The sequence below is a fragment of the Erythrolamprus reginae genome, chromosome 2 (assembly GCF_031021105.1).
Source record: "Erythrolamprus reginae isolate rEryReg1 chromosome 2, rEryReg1.hap1, whole genome shotgun sequence".
Taxonomy (NCBI): Eukaryota; Metazoa; Chordata; class Lepidosauria; order Squamata; family Dipsadidae; genus Erythrolamprus; species Erythrolamprus reginae.
In genome coordinates, this window is record NC_091951.1 from 196,969,135 (window position 1) to 196,990,813 (window position 21,679).

Sequence of the window (21,679 nt, forward strand, 5' to 3'; positions counted from 1 at the left end):
AAGGAGGGTGGGGGCAATTCTAATCTCTGGGGGGAGTTGGTTCCAGAGGGCCGGGGCCGCCACAGAGAAGGCTCTTCCCCTGGGTCCTGCCAATAAACATGGCGAGTAATAATCTAAATAGTTGCTAAGGGAATGGGAAATTGTAATTTAGGGGTTTAAAGTGTTAAGGGAAGGCTTGTGATACTGTCCATAGCCAAAAATAGTGTATTTACTTTCGCATCTCTACTTCGCGGAAATTCGACTTTCGCGGGTGGTCTCAGAACGCATCCCCTGTGAAAGTCAAGGGAACACTGTATTGCTGTTTAATTGGTGCCCCCTGGGTTGGCTAATGGCCTAAGTTGATATCATCCATTTTAGAGTCTTCTCTATTACAGGGAAATAATGAAGTATGCATAAAGACTTTCAGTATGTTGGTTCAAATCAATAATCTTGCTGTAAAATAAAAAATACTAATTTCCTTCGCTAAACATTAGCTACATTAGATAAGATTGTAACCTAAGTTTATCAGTAAGTTTTCATTCTAATGTGTATCGATATGATACCATCTGTCTCTCTCTCTCCCCCCCTCCCTCCCTCCTTCCCTCCCTCCCTCCCTCTTTCTCTTTCACAACTTTTCTGGAAACTTTGGAAAGAAAATGAATCAAGCTGACCTTTGCATGAACATAGGAGTACTTCTGAAAATTCATAGTAAATGTCATGCTATTATTGTAGGTTTCAAAGGAGAACTCAAATTGTAAACAAAGTAATGTTGAAGGAAGCAAATAGTTGATTTATACCAATCATAAGAGTGTCTCCAAGAATCTGTGCTGTCAGATGGCTCAGCTTTCAAGCTTTGTCTATTGGAGATAGCCCTGCATTGTTTTATTGACTATCCAGGCCAATTCTGATTTAAAAGTGTCTGTAAAATGGGAGAGCTGTCCATACAGTTAGCAAACAAAGAGCAGTTTGAATAGGTACATACAATACTTGATTCCATTTACTGTATTGTATTTCCACTGAACCTGAAATACTGCTTTTCAGATTTGGTTTTTTATATGTACACCAGCACATATTAATGTTCTGCAAACCTGCATTCTCCAATTTTCTATTTATTGGCCATGCATACGCAATCATTATGCTTACATATTTATAAGTAAAGCTTAAGGGCAATAATTTCATGTATGTGTGTATGTGTGTGTACACGCAAACTTGACAGGAAAAAACAGAAAGGTGGATATGAGTTCCATGAGCAGAATAGGGATTGACGAAAGATCGTTAATTGTGATGGCTATTGCCTCTTCAATTATAACTATACCTGGAACTCACATTTTTAGGACAATTCTTGAGTGTATGTATATAGATAGATAGATACTGTAGATAGATAGATTTATATATATATATATGTGTGTGTGTGTGTGTGTGTGTGTGTGTGTGTGTGTGTAGATTGTTCTGAGTTCGGGTTTTGCCCCGTGTAATATTTTGAGTGTCTATGCGACGTTTCGGTGAAATCACATTCACCATCATCAGGCTGAAGTTTCAAGCTTCGTGCTGTTGTAAATATGGAATGTTTGCAACTGCCATTTCTTCCTTGTATATAGTGTTACGGGTGGAGATTTGCTTTGAATGTAGCAAATAGATTAGGTGACTATGTTTTAGTGATCTGATTGGTTGGTGGAATCATAATTACTTGAAGGATTGACATGGCGATTATTATGAAGTGTTTTTTTTGTTTAAGGCTGGTTTCCAAATCTCTGGTAGGCGGGACGTATCATCCCTTTTATTCATGCAGAGGGGGTGTTTCTCAATCTCTATAGCTTCTAAAGTAATTCTTCTATATAAATTTTCTGTTTTGGAAAGTAATTTAGTTTTTTCAAAGTCAATTTCGTGCCCTGTTTTTTTAATGTGCTGGACAAGGGAGGAAGTCTTTTCTTCTTTTTTAACTGCATTCTTATGTTCTGCAATGCGTGCACTTACTCTTCGATTGGTTTGTCCAATGTATGTGGCTGCACATGTTTTGCAAGGGATTTCATAGATTCCTTGGTGTTCTAATTGGATTTTATCTTTTGGGTTCCTTAGGATATTTGATATTTTTTGGTTAGTGAAAAATGAAGTTTTGATGTTATGTTTGCGCAGAATTTTACTAATTTTGTCTGTGGTGCCCTTGATGTAAGGGAGGAGGGTGGTACCATTGTCCTGTTCTTGATCTTGATTTTTTGGGGGGTGTCTCTTTTTTGATTAGGTTTGTGATTGTTTTCCTTTCGAATCCATTAGAAATTAATACATCTTTGAGTTTGTTCAATTCAGTTTTTAAGTGCTCATGGTCAGCTAGGCGTTTGGTTCTGGTGATGAGAGTTTTGGCCACTGAGGTGATCTGTGTGGGGGGGTGGTGGGAGTGTGCATTTAGATAACGGTTGGTATGGGTTTTCTTTTGGTAGATAGTGTGTCCTAGGGTGCCATTGGGTTTTTTATAGACCAGTACATCTAGAAAGGGAAGTTGATCATTGATTTCTGTTTCCATAGTAAATTGTATTTTGGGGTGTAGGTTATTGAGATGTGTGAGGAAATTGTCTAGTTTTTCTCTTCCATGTGGCCAAATTACAAAAGTATCATCAACATATCTCAGCCAAAGTTTAGGTTTGTGTTTGGATTGCTCTAATGCATTATTTTCAAAATATTCCATATAGAGGTTGGCGATGACAGGTGAGAGGGGTGATCCCATGGGGGCTCCCTCTATCTGTTTATATCTTTGTTCGTTATAGATGAAGTATGTATTAGTCAGGCAGTGGTTGGTTAGATCTAGGATATATTTGGGGGGCTTGTGTTTGTCCTGGATAGCTGTTAAGGCTTCTTTAATAGGTATTTGTGTGAAAAGGGATACGACGTCAAAACTCACAAGTAGGTCACCAGGTTGTAGGTTTTGTTTTTAAATTATTTGTATAAAGTGGAATGAATTTTGTACATATGAGGTGATAGTTTCTGTATATGGTTGAAGATATTTGGCTAAAAATTTGGCAAGGTTTTGTAGAGGGGAGCCTATAGAACTGACTATTGGCCTGAGAGGTATTCCTTCTTTGTGTATTTTTGGAAGGCCATAGAGTTTTGGACATATGGAAGATTTTTCTCTGGGGATGATTTTTCGCTGGATTTCTTCACTGATGGGAGAGGCCTTAATTTTGGATTTGGTGGTTTTTTCTAGGTAGGTGGTAGGATCTGTGCTTAGAAGTTTGTAGGCAGGGTTTTGTAGTAGGATGGACATTTTTCTTTGTAGTCTGATGTGTTCATCACTATTGTGGAGTTTCCTTTATCGGCTGGAAGGATGATTATATCATTGTCTTTCTTCAAATTGATAAGTGCATCTCGTTCCTCCTTTTGTATGTTGCTTCTAGGAGGTTTGCTAGAGCAGAGAATATTAGTGACTTTAAGTCTGATTTTGTTGGCTTCATCTGGGTTGATTTTATTTAGAGTAGTTTCAATTACACACACACACACACACACACACACACACACACACACATATATGAAGGGATTGGATACTGTAGCCTAGAGGATAATTCTCTGCCTTACAAGGCAAAGGTTGCAGGTTCAAGTCCCAGTGGGTATGGCTAGCCGATGAGGCCAAAATAAGGCCGAAATAGATCTATCCTAGTCTCCCTTAATTTTCAAATTCAGCTTAAACATGTGATATATATATATATATATATATATATATATATATATATATATATATATATATATATATATGTAGATTGTTCTGAGTTCGGGCTTTGCCCTGTGTAATATTTTGCATGTCTATGCGACGTTTCGTTGAAATCACATTCACCATCATCAGGCTGAAGTTTCAAGCTTCGTGCTGTTGTAAAATGGAATGTTTGCAACTGTCATTTCTTCCTAGTATATAGTGTGGGGGTGGAGATTTGGTTTGAATGTAGCAAATAGATTGGGTGATTATGTTTTAGTGATCTGATTGGTTGGTGGAATCATAATCATTAGAAGGATTGACATGGTGATTTTTATGAAGTGTTTTTTTGTTTAAGGCTGGTTTCCAAATCTCTGGTAGGCGGGACGTGTCATCTCTTTTATTTATGCAAAGGGGGCTCCTCTCAATCTCTATGGCTTCCAAGGCAATTCTTCTATATAAATTCTCTGTTTTGTGAAGTAATTTAGTTTTTTCAAAGTCAATTTCGTGCCCTGTTTTTTTAATGTGCTGGACAAGGGATATATATATATATATATATATATATATATATATATATATATATATATATATATATATATGTCACATGTTTAAGCTGAATTTGAAAATTAAGGGAGACTAGGATAGATCTATTTCGGCCTTATTTTGGCCTCGTCAGCTAGCCATACCCACTGGGACTTGAACCTGTATATATATATATATATATATAGATAGATAGATAGATAGATAGATAGATAGATAGATAGAGAGAGAGAGAGAGAGAGAGAGAGAGAGAGAGAGAGAGACTGTGTGTTTCTGTGTGTATATATTTATTGAAGAGTTCTTAGAACCTCTAAAGTATATATAATACATTTTATAATATACATATTATAAAGCATCCCTTTACAGTTCTTTGAAAAGTGTTGGAAGAATAGTGCATTTTGAAGATAGACATATTTGGCTGACTGTACTTTCAGCTGGCCTACTCCTGTCAGAAGGGGGAGGAATTATGCATTGTTTCATTGCTTATTCTGTCCTGCTTTTTTTCAGTTCACATAGGGTGTATGTTGTGCATCTGAAACTGCAGTCTAGTAGAGGCAGTTCAAGTTCCCATGGTAAAATAATAGTAGCAAAGTAAAAGATTAAAATTTGACCATGACACACTTCTCCTTTTGCTCCCCTTCACTGGATTTTTCTTCTCCCCACTGGCAGGAGCTCAAGGACAAAATGACGGAACTGATGCCCCTTATTCCTGTATTGGATCAATACAAGTCTGATACTCGCACCATCGTGCAGCTCAAAGAGGAAGTGAGAAACCTTTCGGGCAGCTTGCTTCAGATCCAGGAAGAGATGGGTGCCTATGACTACGAGGAACTCCAACAGCGAGTGCTGATTTTGGAGACTCGTTTGCATGCATGCATGCAGAAATTAGGTAAGACATTTTTACCTACAGAGTTAGGTAAGACTTTTCTCTCATCTTCGATAAGCTGAGCCACCCATTGCAATGCAGCATGCATTCAAGCCTTTTGGGAATTTCTTCAAACCTGAATCATGATTGGTAAATGAAAGCCTGTTTACGTTCGTGTAGGTCTTGGTTGCAAGGAATATAGTCAAGAGTTTCAGGTCGCTTACTCCACTTTCCTGCCTCCAAGCAAAATCAGCTGGTCAGAAGTTCCAATTTCAAATAGTCCTGCCATCTTTTCCTCCCATCAGCTGACCATGGAAATTAAGTTTAAGAAGACCTACTTTAGTGCCTCTGGAGTGGGAATTAACAACACTCCAGAACTTTAGCACAATGCTTTAAGTATGATCTAAATAACAAAAAAAAAAAAAAAAACCCAAACCCCACATTCCTGCAAAAAATGCAGACTATCCCAGGGGATTTGAGAACTTTGTCTATTCAGGGTGATTCAGGTTTTTGGTCAGATTTTCAACTGTGTTATCATATTTTCCTTTAGAGGCAGAATACAGAAAAAGCAGAATGGTGTTTGAAATTGGGTTAGTAGGATCTGAAGAGACAGGTGTTCTTTCACTACTGAATTTTTTGTAACAGCTTCCCATCTTTCATGAGCCAATTATCTTGTTTAGAGATTAACCAGGGATCTCCAACCTGAGAGTAGGTGGTATTTTTCTCATTTTGCCTGTAGCAGAATTGAGGTTGGAAGTCCATGTGCTATTACTGTCACTATTTTTATAACTGCCAGTGTGCATGATGTTTTGCTAGATAAAATAAAACAGTGTTTTATTATAAGCTCTGAAGATTTTACACATTAGGGCTCTTGTTCTTTTTTGCCCACACAAATTGTTGCTTGCCAGGGGTTGTGATTGATGGTTGCCAATTACCTTTGCGAATAACTGTGCCAACACCATAATCACAACAAGGATATTTTTCAAATGCTTTCTACATGATATATCTAGGCAATACTCATGTAACTGAGTTGTTATTAATAAAAATATGTCAAACTTGCTTGCACAGATTGCAGAGATTTATCTGCCATTGGGCAAAAATGTTTTGGACATGTAATTTTTATCACTAGTGGCAGGCAAAAAGGAACAAAAACTAACCTGGAAATGAGGTTTTGGGCTATGTAATTTCTCCCAGAGCAGTAGCTCAGTCCTAGAGCACATCATTTATGTGCAAGTATTTGGTGGCTCAGATCCCAAGAAGAGCTCAAAGTACTCCTGTCTTTCCTGCCTGATGCCTTCCCAATAGGCTAAGGTACACCTCCCATCACTCCCAGCCAAAAAGGTCAACAGTCCAGAATCCTGAAAGACGAAGTTCAAAATAATTGAAGGCCCCAATGGAAATTGGTACAAATAATAATGAGCTAATGAACTGGTTCGAATTCACCATAAAACAATGTCTAGCATTCCAGATGCATGCATCAGGAAGTTATTGTTCTTACTTCCTTTTAAGATCATTTATTGAAGCTTGGACACTCACAGATAGGAGTTGTTCATATCTCCACATATATGTTTATAAAAGCAAAGAAAACATGCTTCTTTACTGGTTATACCCAGTTCAGCATGCCTTTTCCTTTTAATTTGCTTGCTGTTTCCCCTATCCGTTAAAAACAAAGGTATGTGTGTGTAAAAAAAAACCCCCCCACATAAAATTTGACCATTGAACTTATACCTGATATTCCATGAGGTAGGAGCTCTCTAAGCATAATGTTTCTCTAATAAACAGGTAGCTAAACCTCTGCTGAACATTTATATATGTCTCTGTGGTTGCGTTCATCCCATGTAGCTGGGCACATAGATTACAGCCAGGGGAACAAAATGTATCCAAATTTGCAGGGATGCTATAGGCCAAAAGAAGAGCGAAGTAACTGCCTGAGGCAGCAGCGGCTGAAAGCTGAGGGTGGAAATTTGGCGGGGAGGGCCTTATAAGCTAGTCTATTCTCCAGGGCTGCAATGTCCTCATTTCCAGAATGGAACAAACATCCATCTGCCAATCTGGTTAGCTTCTACGTGTGGAATAAGGAGAGGCTATTGCCTAGTCTTTCTCTCCTGACAGCAACAGGTATTGAAAAAGCTTTGGTGGCAGTTTGCAGTTTGTTGAAAGTTTTCCTCATTTAGTCAGTAGATCAAGACTTGTGGCTCACTCTGTTCACTAAAGCCTTTTGGAGAAGTTGCTGACATGCTCCTCATGATGAGCAATTGGATAAAAGAAGGAAAACAAAAAAGACATTCAAATATATTCCAAAGCACATATGTTTTTAAGAATAACCAAAGGTAAAAATATAATTAAAAGAAGCTTAGTTTAGGGAATGTGGCAGTCTTAATCACCTGTCTTGAAGCCCACCAAGTTCTCTGCCTTACCTGATACTTATAGGAAGCTGACACACTTCAGAACCAAGACAGCAGCCATCTTACTTAGAATTCCTTTGAACCTGAACTCCTTCAGGCATTTTTGAAAAATAAAACAGATGAGTGATCGTAGCCCAGTGTCATTATTTTAGAATTCTACTGACATGTCCAAAAAAGAGGCCAATTAGAGTCAAAACCAATATACAGCAAGAAGCAACATATGATGTTGGTTTTGGGAACAGACCATGCACTTCATGGCAATATTTTGATGGAGAGCTTCCATAGCATGCTCTTAAAATGTCACACCTCAAAAACTTTGCCTCCTTGTACCATAGTTTCAACATGAGTGAGGAAGATCCATCTACTTCCAAAGATTAAGAATCTTTGCTTGCCTACTGCCAACAGATTGCATCCTTAAAATGGCAGCAAGGAAAACTTTGTTTTTAACAGATATACAGAGTTTTGCAGTCCAGATCTGGTGACCTTATGTTTACCTAATTGAGAAGGGTTGTTATATGGTCCACCTGTGTATAATAACTTAAAATGTTTCATAATTGTTCAATCATGGAACAATATATGACTTCCACCCAGGAGCACACTAATACATCTGAGGAAAAGTAGAGTTATATGTCACATAAAAACATTCTCAAAGCCTGGAAAGTTGGCATGCTACAAACAAAAATAAGATAAATTCCTCACTTTCCTTTTCAGTAGTCCTACGCATAATGGATATCCAAATCTGTGGCTTTTGATGGCAGATTGAAATGTATAATTTGGCAGCATCCACAAGGAAATTAAAATGTGCAAGATGGCAGGCATAACATTATGATCCAAGTCCTACCCCTTTTGTACATATGTCAATATGTGCCTGTTTAATTTGACTATCGTGACAGCCTTGATACAATTCTTTCATAGACATAAAATGGGTATGCAGCGTCTATCAGTATGAGAGTCCCACTAGGGGTTGGTATTCAGGAATTTCAAATGGACAAGGCTAAAATCTATTTTGAAATAGGATTCCAATGTTTGAAGGATTGAAAAACTGCCTTTAGCAGCTGTGAAATTGAAGGCTTTCCATTATCCCCTTAAATCCTTCCCAACCCTCCAGTGTGTCTCACATTTTTGTACTCACCCATTCTGGGAAACGTCACAGGATCAAAAGATGGATGCTGATTTGCTGCATTTAGCCACCAGCCTCCATGCTTGTATCCAAATCTAGAACAATCTGGTGTGGGCATGTTTAATGGGGCATTTATAAAGGCAATTGTGTACTCAGAAATGATGTAAAATATTTTTTTGCCTATGTAAATTGCCACACCATAAGTCTTTCTTCCCCTTTTCAGACAGCAGCTGTTGTTAGTTCTCCTGAGTTCTTGCGTTCCATTTGGTTTGTTGTCCTGCTGGTACCTTGCAAAAAATAATCTGGGCATCATATGCACCTTCTGACTGGACTAAGCAAAAATAAAAGTGCAGAACACTGTGCAGTGGCATGTCTTGATCAGAGGCCAAGTTTAGAAGTCTCTCTCTTTACCTAGCCTAATCTTTGACCCATATGTGGTGTATCTAGTTTAACATTTGATTCATATATACCATATTATTTCAATTGAAAGTGAATAGAGGAGAATCCATAGAATGAAAAGATCAGGAGCTGGAATTATGCAGCATTTTGAATTTGATTCCGTAAAGATACTTCAGAATATATGGGAGACCAAGCCTAATAAATATTTGCAACTCTTTAAAGCAGCCATATCTTTTCCCCAGCTTATTGTGATCTGCGGAAGAATGTCTTTGATTTAAAAAGTTTCAGGCCATGCTGTCCTGCAGGCATGGAAACACATTTTGGGAACTGCATGACAAATGCTACACAATGTTTACTTTTAATAACTTGTTAGGGATCTAGACATCTTCAGAGTTCACTTTCAGAATTCACTTCCTATGTCATGTAACAATATGTTAAATGTCAGTAGTGTTAAAAGTCTTCTTTTGACAAATACACATGGGGGATGTAATTCCTTGTTTATATTTTTTAAACCTCATAAATTTGAATTATTTGTAGCAGAGAGTGATTAAAAAGCCCTGTCTTCCAGGTGACATTAAGAGAAGAACAGTGGAGAAATGGTCTATTGAGAAAACAAAGGACAGTGGAATGATTGGGCACAAATTAATTTTTAAGCTATTGAAACTTAAGAATTTTAACAGTTCATTACTTACATATTTTCCTGGGATTATGAATTGTGTTGTTCTTGTTTCCTTGTTATTGTTATTTGTCCCTACTGTAAAATAAAAGTCCACCATTTTTCTATTTTTAATGAGGACACAGTGTCTCTAGAGTTAATAAAGGATACAAGATTGATTAGAAAACAAAATCTAGCTTCTAGGCCTCAGTAGGGCATTCCCTGTTTGCATCTAGCCACAGAACAAACAAGCTCTGGTAGCATCTCTCTAAGTTTTCATTAAGTTGCCAGCCCACAACGAGACAGGTTTAAATCATCCTTAACTTGCACCAATTTTAAGACAGCATTTTTCCATACTGGCACTTTCTAAGGGCAGCTTAGATTTGTATGAAACCTTTTTGGCATTGTCACTCATACCTCGGAGGGAATTCATGTCAGTGACTTGAGAGAAAAGCAACAGAATGGCACATTTCATGCTAGTATATTTTGCCATTGACTCAGAAATGGGTGGTCAGAGGGGAAGAAAGATTTAATTCAGAGATGGAGAAAGATTTCTTGTTCTCTGTATCTTCTCTATTTTGCATTTCAGGTTGTGGAAAACTCACTGGAATAAGCAACCCCATTACTATTCGAGCATCTGGATCCAGATTTGGCTCTTGGATGACAGACACCATGGCTCCAAGTTCTGACAGCCGGGTGAGTGTGTGAGAAGAAAAAGGTTATCTTCACCTCGTTTTTAGGTAGTCTCAAATTTGGGTTATTTCTAGGGAATCGGGCTGGATTAAATGGTTCCCGACTTAGTGCCAGCAGTACGCTGACATTCTCTAGTTCATTTTCTCCCCCAAATCCAACACAGATGGAATAAAATAGACCAACAGCAGCAAATCCTCCCCACTTATTTGATTTTGTTAGTGAAACACGACATAATAAGCACAATATGCTCAGCAGCAGTGGAAAGCATAAGCTGTAGACAACACCTGCTGCTCAGCATGTTGTTGACTCTCTCAGTTGCAAATGACAGCATTAGTGCAAGGGAGAGAAAAACAGCAAGAAATAAATATTGGAAGGGCATCTCTGGGGAAGCTAGAGACTAGGGGAAGGAAGACCACTGGGAGGGTAATCTCACTCCATTATTTGTGAGGCTGGAAACCTAATATTAGCGGATTTGATGCACAATTTTGTAGATCGGGGGTGTCAAACTTGATTTCATTGAGTTCTGCATCAGGGTTGTGTGTGACTCCAGGGAGGTGGGGGGGGCGCGTGGCCAGGGTACTCATGGCCAGTTTGATGTCACTCAGGTTGGGGACACCTGTGGTAGCCCGAGCACTCCACCAGTGAAAACAGGCTCCCAAGCTCAATTTTTGCTGCCAGAAGCACCCTGCAGTCTTTTAATGTTTACAGAGTGGCTCCACAGGCCAGATCTAAGTGGCTCGAAGGCCAGGTCCATCCCCTGGGCCTTGGGTTTGACACCCGTGATGTACAGTAGGTCATACCTCCTTCTTTCCATTTCTCCCGGTAGTTGCTAGTGCAGTTTTAGCCCAAGCCAAAAGGGAAGGGAAGCACTGAAGCATAATTCACCCACTGAGCCTTTTTTATTCATTGAAGAGACATAACAATGCTGAGATTCAGCACTGTAGGCGATAGCATAATTTTGCCTGACACGGTGTTTTCTCTTCCTCCTCGATCCAGTTATTACGGCAGTGGGCTTGGATAGTTGCCCTGTATAACTCTGGGAGAAGAAAACGACAGCCAGTGGGGAATTTAATTTGGAACAAGGTTTTTGTTGTGGGGAAAGAAAGGGGTACTTTTCTACCCCCTTGCCTGGATGAAGAGTGACTTCCATTATCAGGTTCATAAAAGAGTGATACATTCTGTTGAAACACTCTGGTATCCCCAAATAAGGGAGAGAGCATACTGCTTCCTTTTTGCCACTTGGCTCCTCTAGGGGCCGTTCAAGGCAGTTAATTTTTATAGCCGACAAACTATATTCTATATGTGCAACATATTTTTGCTGATAATGAAAAGGAAGGGAGACTAGTATTGATCTGTTTCAAGCTATTTTGTTCTCATCAAATCTCATCTATAGTAGTCTCCCTTCCTTTTCATTATCAGCAAAAATATGTTACATATTTTTTTTATTCTATGAGTTGGCCAAGTGTGGATGAGGCTTCAGAGGTGATAAAAAGAAGAAATCTTTTGTTACTGGGTGGTGATGGAAGAATGGCAAGAGAAAACACTGCTGAGAGTACCACCCACAGAAGTCCTCCATTCAAAAGGGTTATGGCATTGGAAGAAACCACTAGAGCAGTGTTTCCCAACCTTGGCAACTTGTATATATTTGGACTGCAATTCCCAGAATTCCCCAGCCAGCGAATGCTGGCTGGGGAATTCTGGGAGTTGAAGTCCAAATATATTGAAGTTGCCAAGGTTGGGAAACACTGTACTAGAGTACCATAAACAAAAGTATATTTCAATCTCATGGCCATTGCTGAATCTTGTTCATGAGGTTGAAATATACTCTGGATTATAGTTCTGAAAATATGGCAGGAAAAATGGGAATTGCAATATTGACTTTAAAAATATTTCTTACCATTTTGGAGGTTTCTCCTACTAATCTGAACACTTCCTATTTCCATTCAATTTGTGTGTTTGTGTGCGTGCGCGTGTGTGTGTATGTGTATATACACAGAAAAATACAGAAGTTCTTTTTTTTCAGGTACTTTTGGGAGTATACAATTCCTGTGGTCAGCATCTTTTACAGTTTAATTTATATTGGTTTTGCAGTTTACCTGAATTGATGTGCTAGGAGAAACATCTCGCTTTGAAAGTGGCTACTCTGGTCCCTGGAAAGTTCAAAGCCCTTATTGTAAGCAATATTTGGAGAAGGGGTAACAAAAAAAAAGGGATCGAAAAGTCATCTTCGTAATAATAAGACTGAATAAAGGGAAAGAGGCAACCTTGTTTTCAAGTCTTGCCCAATCAGCATGGCTTTACTGAAGGCAAATCATGTCAGACTAATCTCATTGATTTCTTTGACTATGTCACAAAGCTGTTGGATCAAGGTGGTGCCGTGGATATTGCCTATCTGGACTTCAGCAAAGCCTTTGATACGGTTCCATATAAAGAGCTGATAGATAAATTAGTGAAGATTGGACTTAATCCCTGGATAGTTCAGTGGATTTCAAGCTGGCTGAAGCATAGACATCAGAGAGTCATTGTTAATGGCGAGTATTCTGAGCAGAGACAGGTTACAAGCAGTGTGCCACAAGGGTCTGTTCTGGGTCCTATTCTTTTTAATATGTTTGTGAGTGACATAGGGGAAGGTTTGGTAGGGAAGGTTTGCCTATTTGCCAATGACTCTAAAGTGTGCAATAGGGTTGATATTCCTGGAGGGGTCTGTAATATGGTAAATGATTTAGCTTTACTAGATAAATGGTCAAAGCAATGGAAACTGCAGTTTAATGTTTCCAAATGTAAAATAATGCACTTGGGGAAAAGGAATCCTCAATCTGAATATTGCATTGGCAGTTCTGTGTTAGCAAAAACTTCAGAAGAGAAGGATTTAGGGGTAGTGATTTCTGACAGCCTCAAAATGGATGAGTAGTGTGGTCAGGCAGTAGGAAAAGCAAGTAGGATGGTTGGCTGCATAGCTAGAGGTATAACAAGCAGGAAGAGGGAGATTGTGATCCCCTTATATAGAGCGCTGGTGAGACCACATTTGGAATACTGTGTTCAGTTCTGGAGACCTCACCTACAAAAAGATATTGACAAAATTTTCTGCCATCAGTCTTCTATGTTTCTATGTTTCTATCAGCAGCTGATTTGTTGCTTAACAGTTTTGTAATGAGAAGGCTGTAAAAAGAGTCCTAATTTCATGCTTGTGCGATGAAGTTGGAGGAGGGATAGAGAGCAGGATAGAGGGATAGGAAGTGGAGGGGAGAGAGCAGACATCTGAAATAGATTGGGCATAGAAGGAAATAAACAGGGCACTGTCCAAAGTCATCTTCAAGTGACATATTAAATCATCTTTACAAATAGGTTCAGATCTTCCCATCAACTAAAAGAAAAGAGAGAGGGAAGGAGAGAAAGGAGGCCTGGAAAGTGAGAGGATGGGCCCTTTGACATATATCTAAACTCCAATACATTATACTCAAGAGATGCAGCCCTCTGAACCAGGCCGGGGTTCCTACCTTTTGCGCTAGCGGAATGCTCCTGGAGACCAGCACAGACACGTGCATGTCCGGCAGGGGGGCACGTACACCTTAGCATGAGATTTGACTTTTGCACATGCGACCAGAAATGAAATCTCATGGGAGGAGACATGCGTGAGCGAGATTTTGGTGATTTTCGCCAATATTTTTTATTCTATGTATGCGCAGAAGCAAAAAAAAAAAGCCAAAAATGGGCAAAATCTCTTGTGCAAGAGCATCTCGTGCAGGATTTTGTTTCCGGCGCATGCACAGAAGCCAAATCTCTCATAGGCGCATGTATGTCCACATCAGGGGCACAGAGATGCATGTTCATCTGTAGTAGCGCAGCAGGTAGAGTGCTGTACTCCAGGCCACTAAAGCTAACTATAGATCTGCAGGTCAGCAGTTCAAATTTCAGCACCGGCTCAAGGTTGACTCAGCCTTCCATCCTTCCGAGGTGGGTAAAATGAGGAGCCGGATTGTGGGGGCAATATGCTGGCTCTGTTAAAAAGTGCTATTGATAACATGTTGTAAGCCGCCCTGAGTCTAAGGAAAAGGGCAGCATAAAAATCAAATAAATAAATAAATAAATTTCTGCTAATGGATCGCCGATCCCACTCGTACTGGCTGCAATCCACTACTGCTCTGAACCCCCACAAAAAGGCTTTATCTCCATAATGTAAAAATGAGATAAGCAAGTTTTTGAAGCCATTTGCTTCATTGATAGAAATTTGATGCAAGGTGGCTGAGGATGCCTTAGGCATTTAAGCAGGGTGGGAGTTTTCTGATTTTTCTGAATAGATAGATTTGGAATTTTTTGCTCTCCCTTCTACCCTGCCCTCCACAGTGTTAAGCGCGGTTGGGTTATACAATACATGGCTAGTACCCAATGTTTGGCAACATCTGCACTACTAGCCATGATGTTCTAAAAGACACACCAATATGGTGAAGAGGTAAGTAAGAAAAAGGGGTTTGTCCTTCCTGACTCTTCCCCCCACCCACCCCGGAGCACTTTGCAGGCCACTCAAATGCTCTGTACACCCCGCTTTGTGCAAAAATGGGTGAAAAACAGATAATCACAAGTGAGGAGGGATTTGGATTAGAAGACCTCCAACTTGGGTCCCTTCCAATTCTGTTTTATGTTATTCTGTAAATAGATTTCCTTGCTGTAGTTAAAAAGAAAGTCATTACATTCAGTAGGAAGAAGTAGCCAAGAAACTCTCCCCAACTCCACACATTGTCACTCTAGTCAACCTAAGAACTCTCCACTCGTGACTCCATTGAGGCCAAGACAATTCTACTCCTTTCTGAAGGAAGAATCTCCTTACAGGAGAGATAGGGATGGCTCAGAGGAACTGGAAAGGTGTCAGGGCAGCAAGTCTTCATCTTGCAGTTCTATATCATTCCCCAATTTCAAGTGGAGAATTCATAGGCTGAATTTAGAATAGAATAGAATAGAATTTTATTGGCCAAGTGTGATTGGACACACAAGGAATTTGTCTTGGTGCATATGCTCTCAGCGTACATAAAATAAAAAGATACATTTGTCAAGAGTTATGTGGTACAACACTTAATGATTGTCATAGGGGTCAAATAAGCAATCAAGAAACAATCAATATTAATAAAAACCTTAGGATACAAACAATAAGTTACAGTCATACAGTCCTAAGTGGGAGGAAATGGGTGATAGGAATGATGAGAAAAACTAATAGAATAGAAGTGCAGATTTAGTAAAAAGTCTGACAGTGTTGAGGGAATGATTTGTTTAGTAGTGATGGCATTCGGGGAAAAACTGTTCTTGTGTCTAGTTGTCTTGGTGTGCAGTGCTCTGTAGTGACATTTTGAGGGTAGGAGTTGAAACAGTTTGTGTCCAGGATGCGAGGGGTCGGTAAATATTTTCCCTGCCCTCTTTTTGACTCATACAGTATACAGGTCCTCAATGGAAGGCAGGTTGGCAGCAATTGCTTTTTCTGCAATTCTGATTATCCTCTGAAGTCTGTGTCGGTCCTGTTGGGTTGCCGCACCAAACCAGACAGTTATAGAGGTGCAGATGACAGACTCAATGATTCCTCTGTATTTGATGTCTGCATTTCAATGCACAATTTTCTTTGCAGGTTGCCTTGGACCTTGTGAGGGCTTTCCAAGATGTGTTATTTTATCTATCTTTTAACTGCCACAATCTTTGCATGGTGGTTTACTGCATAAAAGCAGTACAAACTCCAAGGCAGCATATTAGGACCAACACTCTTCATTCTCTATATAAATGACCTTTGCAATCACATTACAAGGAACTGCGTTCTCTTTGCTGATGATGTAAAACTTTTCAACACCACCAATAACACAGCTACTCTCCAAAAAGACTTTCACTTTGTGCCTGAATGGTCAAACATCTGGCAACTCCAAATCTCAACCAAAAAATGCTCTGTCCTAAAATTGGCAAAAAGAATCAGAATACCAAATAAAAGCTGAATAAACACGATCTTACAGAAAACCCTCATTCTGTAAAAGACCTTGGAATTATCATATCAAGTGACCTAAGTGCCAAAGCCCACTGCAACAACATCGCCAAAAGGCTTCAAGAGTTGTTAACCTAATCCTACGTAGTTTCTGCTCCAGTAATCTCACACTACTAACCAGAGCATACAAAATTTTTACCAGACCAATCCTTGAATACAACTCATCTGTCTGGAACCCATACCACATTTTGGACATAAACACATAGAAAACATCCAGAGCTACTTTATTAGAAGAGCCCTTCACACCTCCACTCGCAACAGAACACCCTACACAACTAGACTTACAATCCTAGAAAGCTTACAACTTATATAATCTTAAACATGACCTAAGCATAACCCATAAAATCATCCTTCCTGTCAACGACTACTTCAGCCTTAACCACAACAACACACGAGCACACAACAGATACAAACTTGAAGTAAACTGCTCCAAACTCAACTGCAGGAAATATTACTATAATAACCGAGTAGTTAATGCAAGGAACTCACTACCTCAAAACTTTACCCTTAGACTATCCACTGTTGACCTCACCCAATTCCTAAGAAGTCAGTAAAGGGCGTGCATAAGTGCACCAGCGTGCCTACCGTCCCCTGCTCCTAATGTTTCTCTCTTACTCGTATCATGTATATAAACATTGTTATATCTTTGTATACTACCAGTACATACTTGACAAAATAAATAAATAAATAAAATAATAATAATTCAGAGCCAATGATATTCATAAACCCACATTAATATGCATAGCAGTTTTAACTGAACCAATTACAATAACATACAATCTTGAAATGCCCCTCAGCCAAAAGAAAAATCAACAAAAATCCAGACAATAGAAGATTTTTGGCTTTTGTTTCTTTTTTTTACAAAACTTTTCAACACAACCCTAGCTTGGGCCTGGCTTATATATCTTAAGAGAGATCTCAAAGCCCTGATTGTAATGGCCCTGGGCTGAATAAATGGTATGAATAAAACACCATCCAATTTCAGGGACACCCATAGATAATGCCTTTGTGAATCTCCCCCGCCCTCAGGGTTAACTTTACCCCTTGTTATTTCTCCTGTTTTCTTTAAACAGTCAGCACAGTCAGTAAATGGCAAGACATAAATCAAACAAGCCAAAAGACAGATAGATAACAGGCCTTCCTGTTGGGTGAATACAAATGTTAAGTGGTTGGAGATTTTTATTTCATAATTGTGTGCATTTGGGGGAGGGGGTTTCAGCTGCCCTCAAGTCAGTGTTTATTTTTATTTATTTATTTATTTTGTCCAAAACATAATGAAGGTTACAGAGGATATACTCAGTAAAATATATCAATGAAAGAATAGAAGAAAAGATATAGGAATAAAATATATCAATGAAAGAATAGAAGAAAAGATATAGGATTAGAAGAAAAGATATATAAAGAAATATAGGAGAGACAATAGGACAGGGGACGGAAGGCACGCTGGTGCACTTATGTATGCCCCTTACTGACTTCTTAGGAATCTGGAGAGGTCGACCGTGGATAGAGAGGTCACTCTTCCTACTTCCCAGAGAAGTCCTTGCAGATTTCAGAAGTGGTTTTCCCTTGGCTCCTTTTGAGAGAGAGTGACTGCTTCAGTGTCGCCCAACTGGCTCTGTGCCTAAGGCAGGGGTACGCAAACTTGACTCTTTGATGACTTGTGGACTTCAACTCCCAGAATTCCTGAGCCATTCATATTAACTCAGGAATTCTGGGAGTTGAAGTCCACATGTCGTAAAAGAGCCAACTTTGCCTACCCCTGGCCTAAGGCATAACTAAACTTCATGGTCTCCTGGTTTCTAGCCTGATGCCATAACCGCTATACCAAATGTACCCATCTCAGACAAAACAGAGTATAAACCAATGAAATAAGGGCCTGCTAGCTTGTTCCCGTTACAAATTACAGAATCCACAGTGTTACCCCACCTGTTCAAGTGGGCATGGCTTGGTGGTCAGGTGGGCATGGCCAACCTGTGAATTGTGGTGAAACTCACTTAACAACACTCTTGCTTAGCAACCACAATTTTGGGCTCAATTGTGGTCATCTTTCTTTCTTCACCCTTTTCTCTTCTTTCTTTTTCTTTCTATCTTCATTCCTTCTTACCATCGTTCTTTCTTTTCTTTCTTTCTTTCTTTCTGTCTTCCTAGCATCTTCCTTTTGTCCTTCCTTCCTTCCTTCCTTCCTTCCTTCCTTCCTTCCTACCATCTTTCTTTCTTTCTTCCCTTCCCCTTCTTTCTTTTTTCTTTGCCTTCCTTCCTACCATTTTTCTTTCTTTTCTTTCTGTCTTCCTTCCCACCATCTTTCTTTCTTTCTTTCCCTTCCTTCCTTCCTTCCTCTTTCTTTTTTTCTTTCTCTTTGTTCTGCAATAGAAAGCAACCTCTCCCAAGGCAAATATCTTCTGACAGCAGCTATAAGGTTCTCCTAAAATGCCAAATTACTCACCAACTCCCAAGATGGTGGATTCCTAACACAGAGTTTATGTCTTATAAAATCTTTCCATGTGTAAAGATATATCAGGATGAGAGAAAGTGAGGGTGTCCCTGGATGTACATGGGAAACATCCATGCCTTTTCCAATCTTTTTTCTTTCTTTCTTTCTTTCTTTCTTTCTTTCTTTCTTTCTTTCTTTCTTTCTTTCTCTCTTCTTGGCGGCGGGAGAAGGAAGAAAGTGCTCTGGCCGGCATTTGACTTACTTTCCTGGTGAGGCTCGGAGACCACCCGACATGCCCATCTGCCAGCTCTCCAGGCAGCACCACTTTCTCGCTGCCCTGCAAAGGGCCCCATCAGCCCAGAGGTCAGCAAACCCCTGAAGCCAGCAGAGCTCTGTAGGTGCGCACCCCAATGCTTCCCGGCCCACAAAGATCCCAGAGCTGAAGCCAGGAAGGCAAGAAGGGCAACGGTGGATGCAATTGTGCTCCAGCCCAGCAGTGGCATGTCCCCTGTCATGGGGTGTCCTGAAGTGTGGCCTCTGGGCTGGCAGAGGCCTTGGCGGGGCAGGGAGAACATGGAGAGCCAGTGAATGGGCATGCCAGGCAGTTTCCAAGCGTCACCTGGAAGATAAAATGAGCACCAGCTGGGCCCACACTCTCCCGCCCCTTGCTCATCTTCTGGGAGGTTAGTGGGAAGTGACAGTGGGTGGAGCTGAGCAGGGCAGGGCTTCCAGTGGAACAGTACCCAGCAAGGAAGGCCAGGTGGGGAGGTGTGGCCGATTGTCTTGTTCACAGTGATGTAGGCCATCTTAGTTGAGCAGGGCCGGGTCAGTGTGGCCTATTGTGCATTCTCTTGCCCTCCCTCCTGGAGGGCCGTGCATCCTCCTGCCAATTCTCAGCACAAACTGCCTGCCCCATTTCTACAAAGGCCGGCTGATCTAAAGAGGAGAGGAGATGCTGTAGAAAAGGCCGCCTTTCTCCCATGCAACTCTGCAAGACGCGGGGCAGTCTTCTGCAGGGAGGTGGCCTTTTCTTCAGCATCCTTCTCCTCTTTGGATCACCCTGCAAGAGGGAGGGCGAGCTCTGCCTTTGCAGCGGGACAGGTGCATGTACACTAGCCCTGGGACATCCAGTTGCCCTTCCGCTGTCTCTCTCAGTGTCTGCATTTCCACCAAGTTTCATCCCAAATGGTCTATACAGACTGCTACAAGTCTGTACAGATTCTACAGATGATGAACATCCTTTGAATAGTGTGGGAGTAGGCATGGATTTCCAGAGAAAAAAATTGCACACTGCAGGAACCAGGAGCACTACTCAGATGACCATGAGAACACAGATAAACCTCCAAGTGCTTCAACAACTCTGTAAAGAATGCAGATCACCATCTGTCTGCAAGGAGTATAAATCCTTCCATTCCCCACTATCCTGTCAGAGCTGAAGAAGCTTCTTGGATGAGAAAGGAAACTTCTTCAAAGAAAAAACAAGAAAGTCCAGTTGCCTCCTGAAAAAAACACCTTGGGACAACCATGGCCTGGATGACTGAGAATCCCTACAGATGTTTAGGAGATTCTATCAGAGTTTGTTGCAGATAATTAATTTCCAGAAGCATACACAGATCACTGATTCAGCTGGATTCATTTACTTATTTATAAACATAATAATATATATACCACAATGCCACAAATAGATTATTTCTTCAAATAAACACAAGCAGGAAAATTAGTTTTATTTCAGCAGAGCAAACAAGCATAGAGTGAGAAAGAGTAAAGAATGAACTGAACCACTCCCAGCCTTAAGCTTAAGTTTCCAGTTTTGATTCTCTGCACAGACTCTGAACTGGTGAGCTTCCATTGACTGGCTTAAGTTGCTATGACTATTCATTGACTGACCTTGTTAACATGGCTCTCCCAGTTATGAATATTCTAACAGGTTCTTATTACCTAAAGCAAGAAAGTAAAATGTGATCTCCCCCAACGTTCGGAACCGCCTTCTGCCGCACAAATCCCAGTGACTGATTAGGTCCCACAGAGTTGGCCTTCTCTGGGTCCCATCGACAAAACAATGCTGTCTGGTGGGACCCAGGGGAAGAGCCTTCTCTGTGGTGGCCCCGACTCTCTGGAATCAACTCCCCTCAGAGATCAGGACTGCCCCCACCCTCCTTGCCTTTCGCAAACTCCTAAAAACCTACCTTTGCTGCCAGACATGGGGAAATTGATTCCCCTTGGCCGCTTCGTTTTATGTATGGTTTGTTTGGGTTGCATGAATGTTTTTAATCAAGGACTTTTTGACTGATCTGCTTTTTAAAAAATCATTGGGTTTGTATTTTGTGTTCCTGCTGTGAGCCGCTCTGAGTCTTTGTAGAGGGGCGGCATGCAAATCAATCAATCAATCGAATGAATAAATAAATAAATAAATAAATAAACAAACAAACAAACAAACAAACAAACAAACAAACAAACAAACCTCCACCTCCATGATGTCGGTGAGCCACAACTCTGAGCATCTCTTTGATCAGGCTGGTTATGGCTGCTGTCATTCAGTATTATACAAAGAGTTGGATTCTCCACTTCTGTTATAGAGATTTATTTATGGGACTTTCCTGTGAACTGATGTTGAAATGAATAAGCTTGAAAGCCATGCTGTAATTTTGTAGAATCACTGTTTCCTGACTTTCAAGGACTTGGCAAAGTGTTTTGAATCTAAAACGAATGATTTATGGAGAAGAAAGCCTAACATCACCCAACTTACATCCGCACACAACGATGCATATCCAACTGAGCTTCCCAAAAGAGAATAAGGAGCACTTGGCCTCAGCTGATCATCTTCCAAGCATGAAACCAATCTTGCCTGCTTCTTTGCTATCACAACATTTTTTCAGTTATTAAAAACTACTCAAGCATTTAAT

General features: G+C 40.3%; 1 protein-coding gene across 1 annotated transcript in view; it reads left to right on the forward strand.

The window, feature by feature from the left end:
• The window catches only part of OLFM2 (olfactomedin 2), a 220,283-nt gene that overhangs the window by 186,421 nt on the left and 12,183 nt on the right, over window positions 1-21,679 (forward strand). Inside the window, exons 4-5 of the mRNA XM_070736072.1 lie at window positions 4,865-5,084; window positions 10,229-10,335. Of these exons, the coding sequence (XP_070592173.1) occupies window positions 4,865-5,084; window positions 10,229-10,335 (327 nt within the window). The remainder of the gene's footprint in view (window positions 1-4,864; window positions 5,085-10,228; window positions 10,336-21,679) is intronic.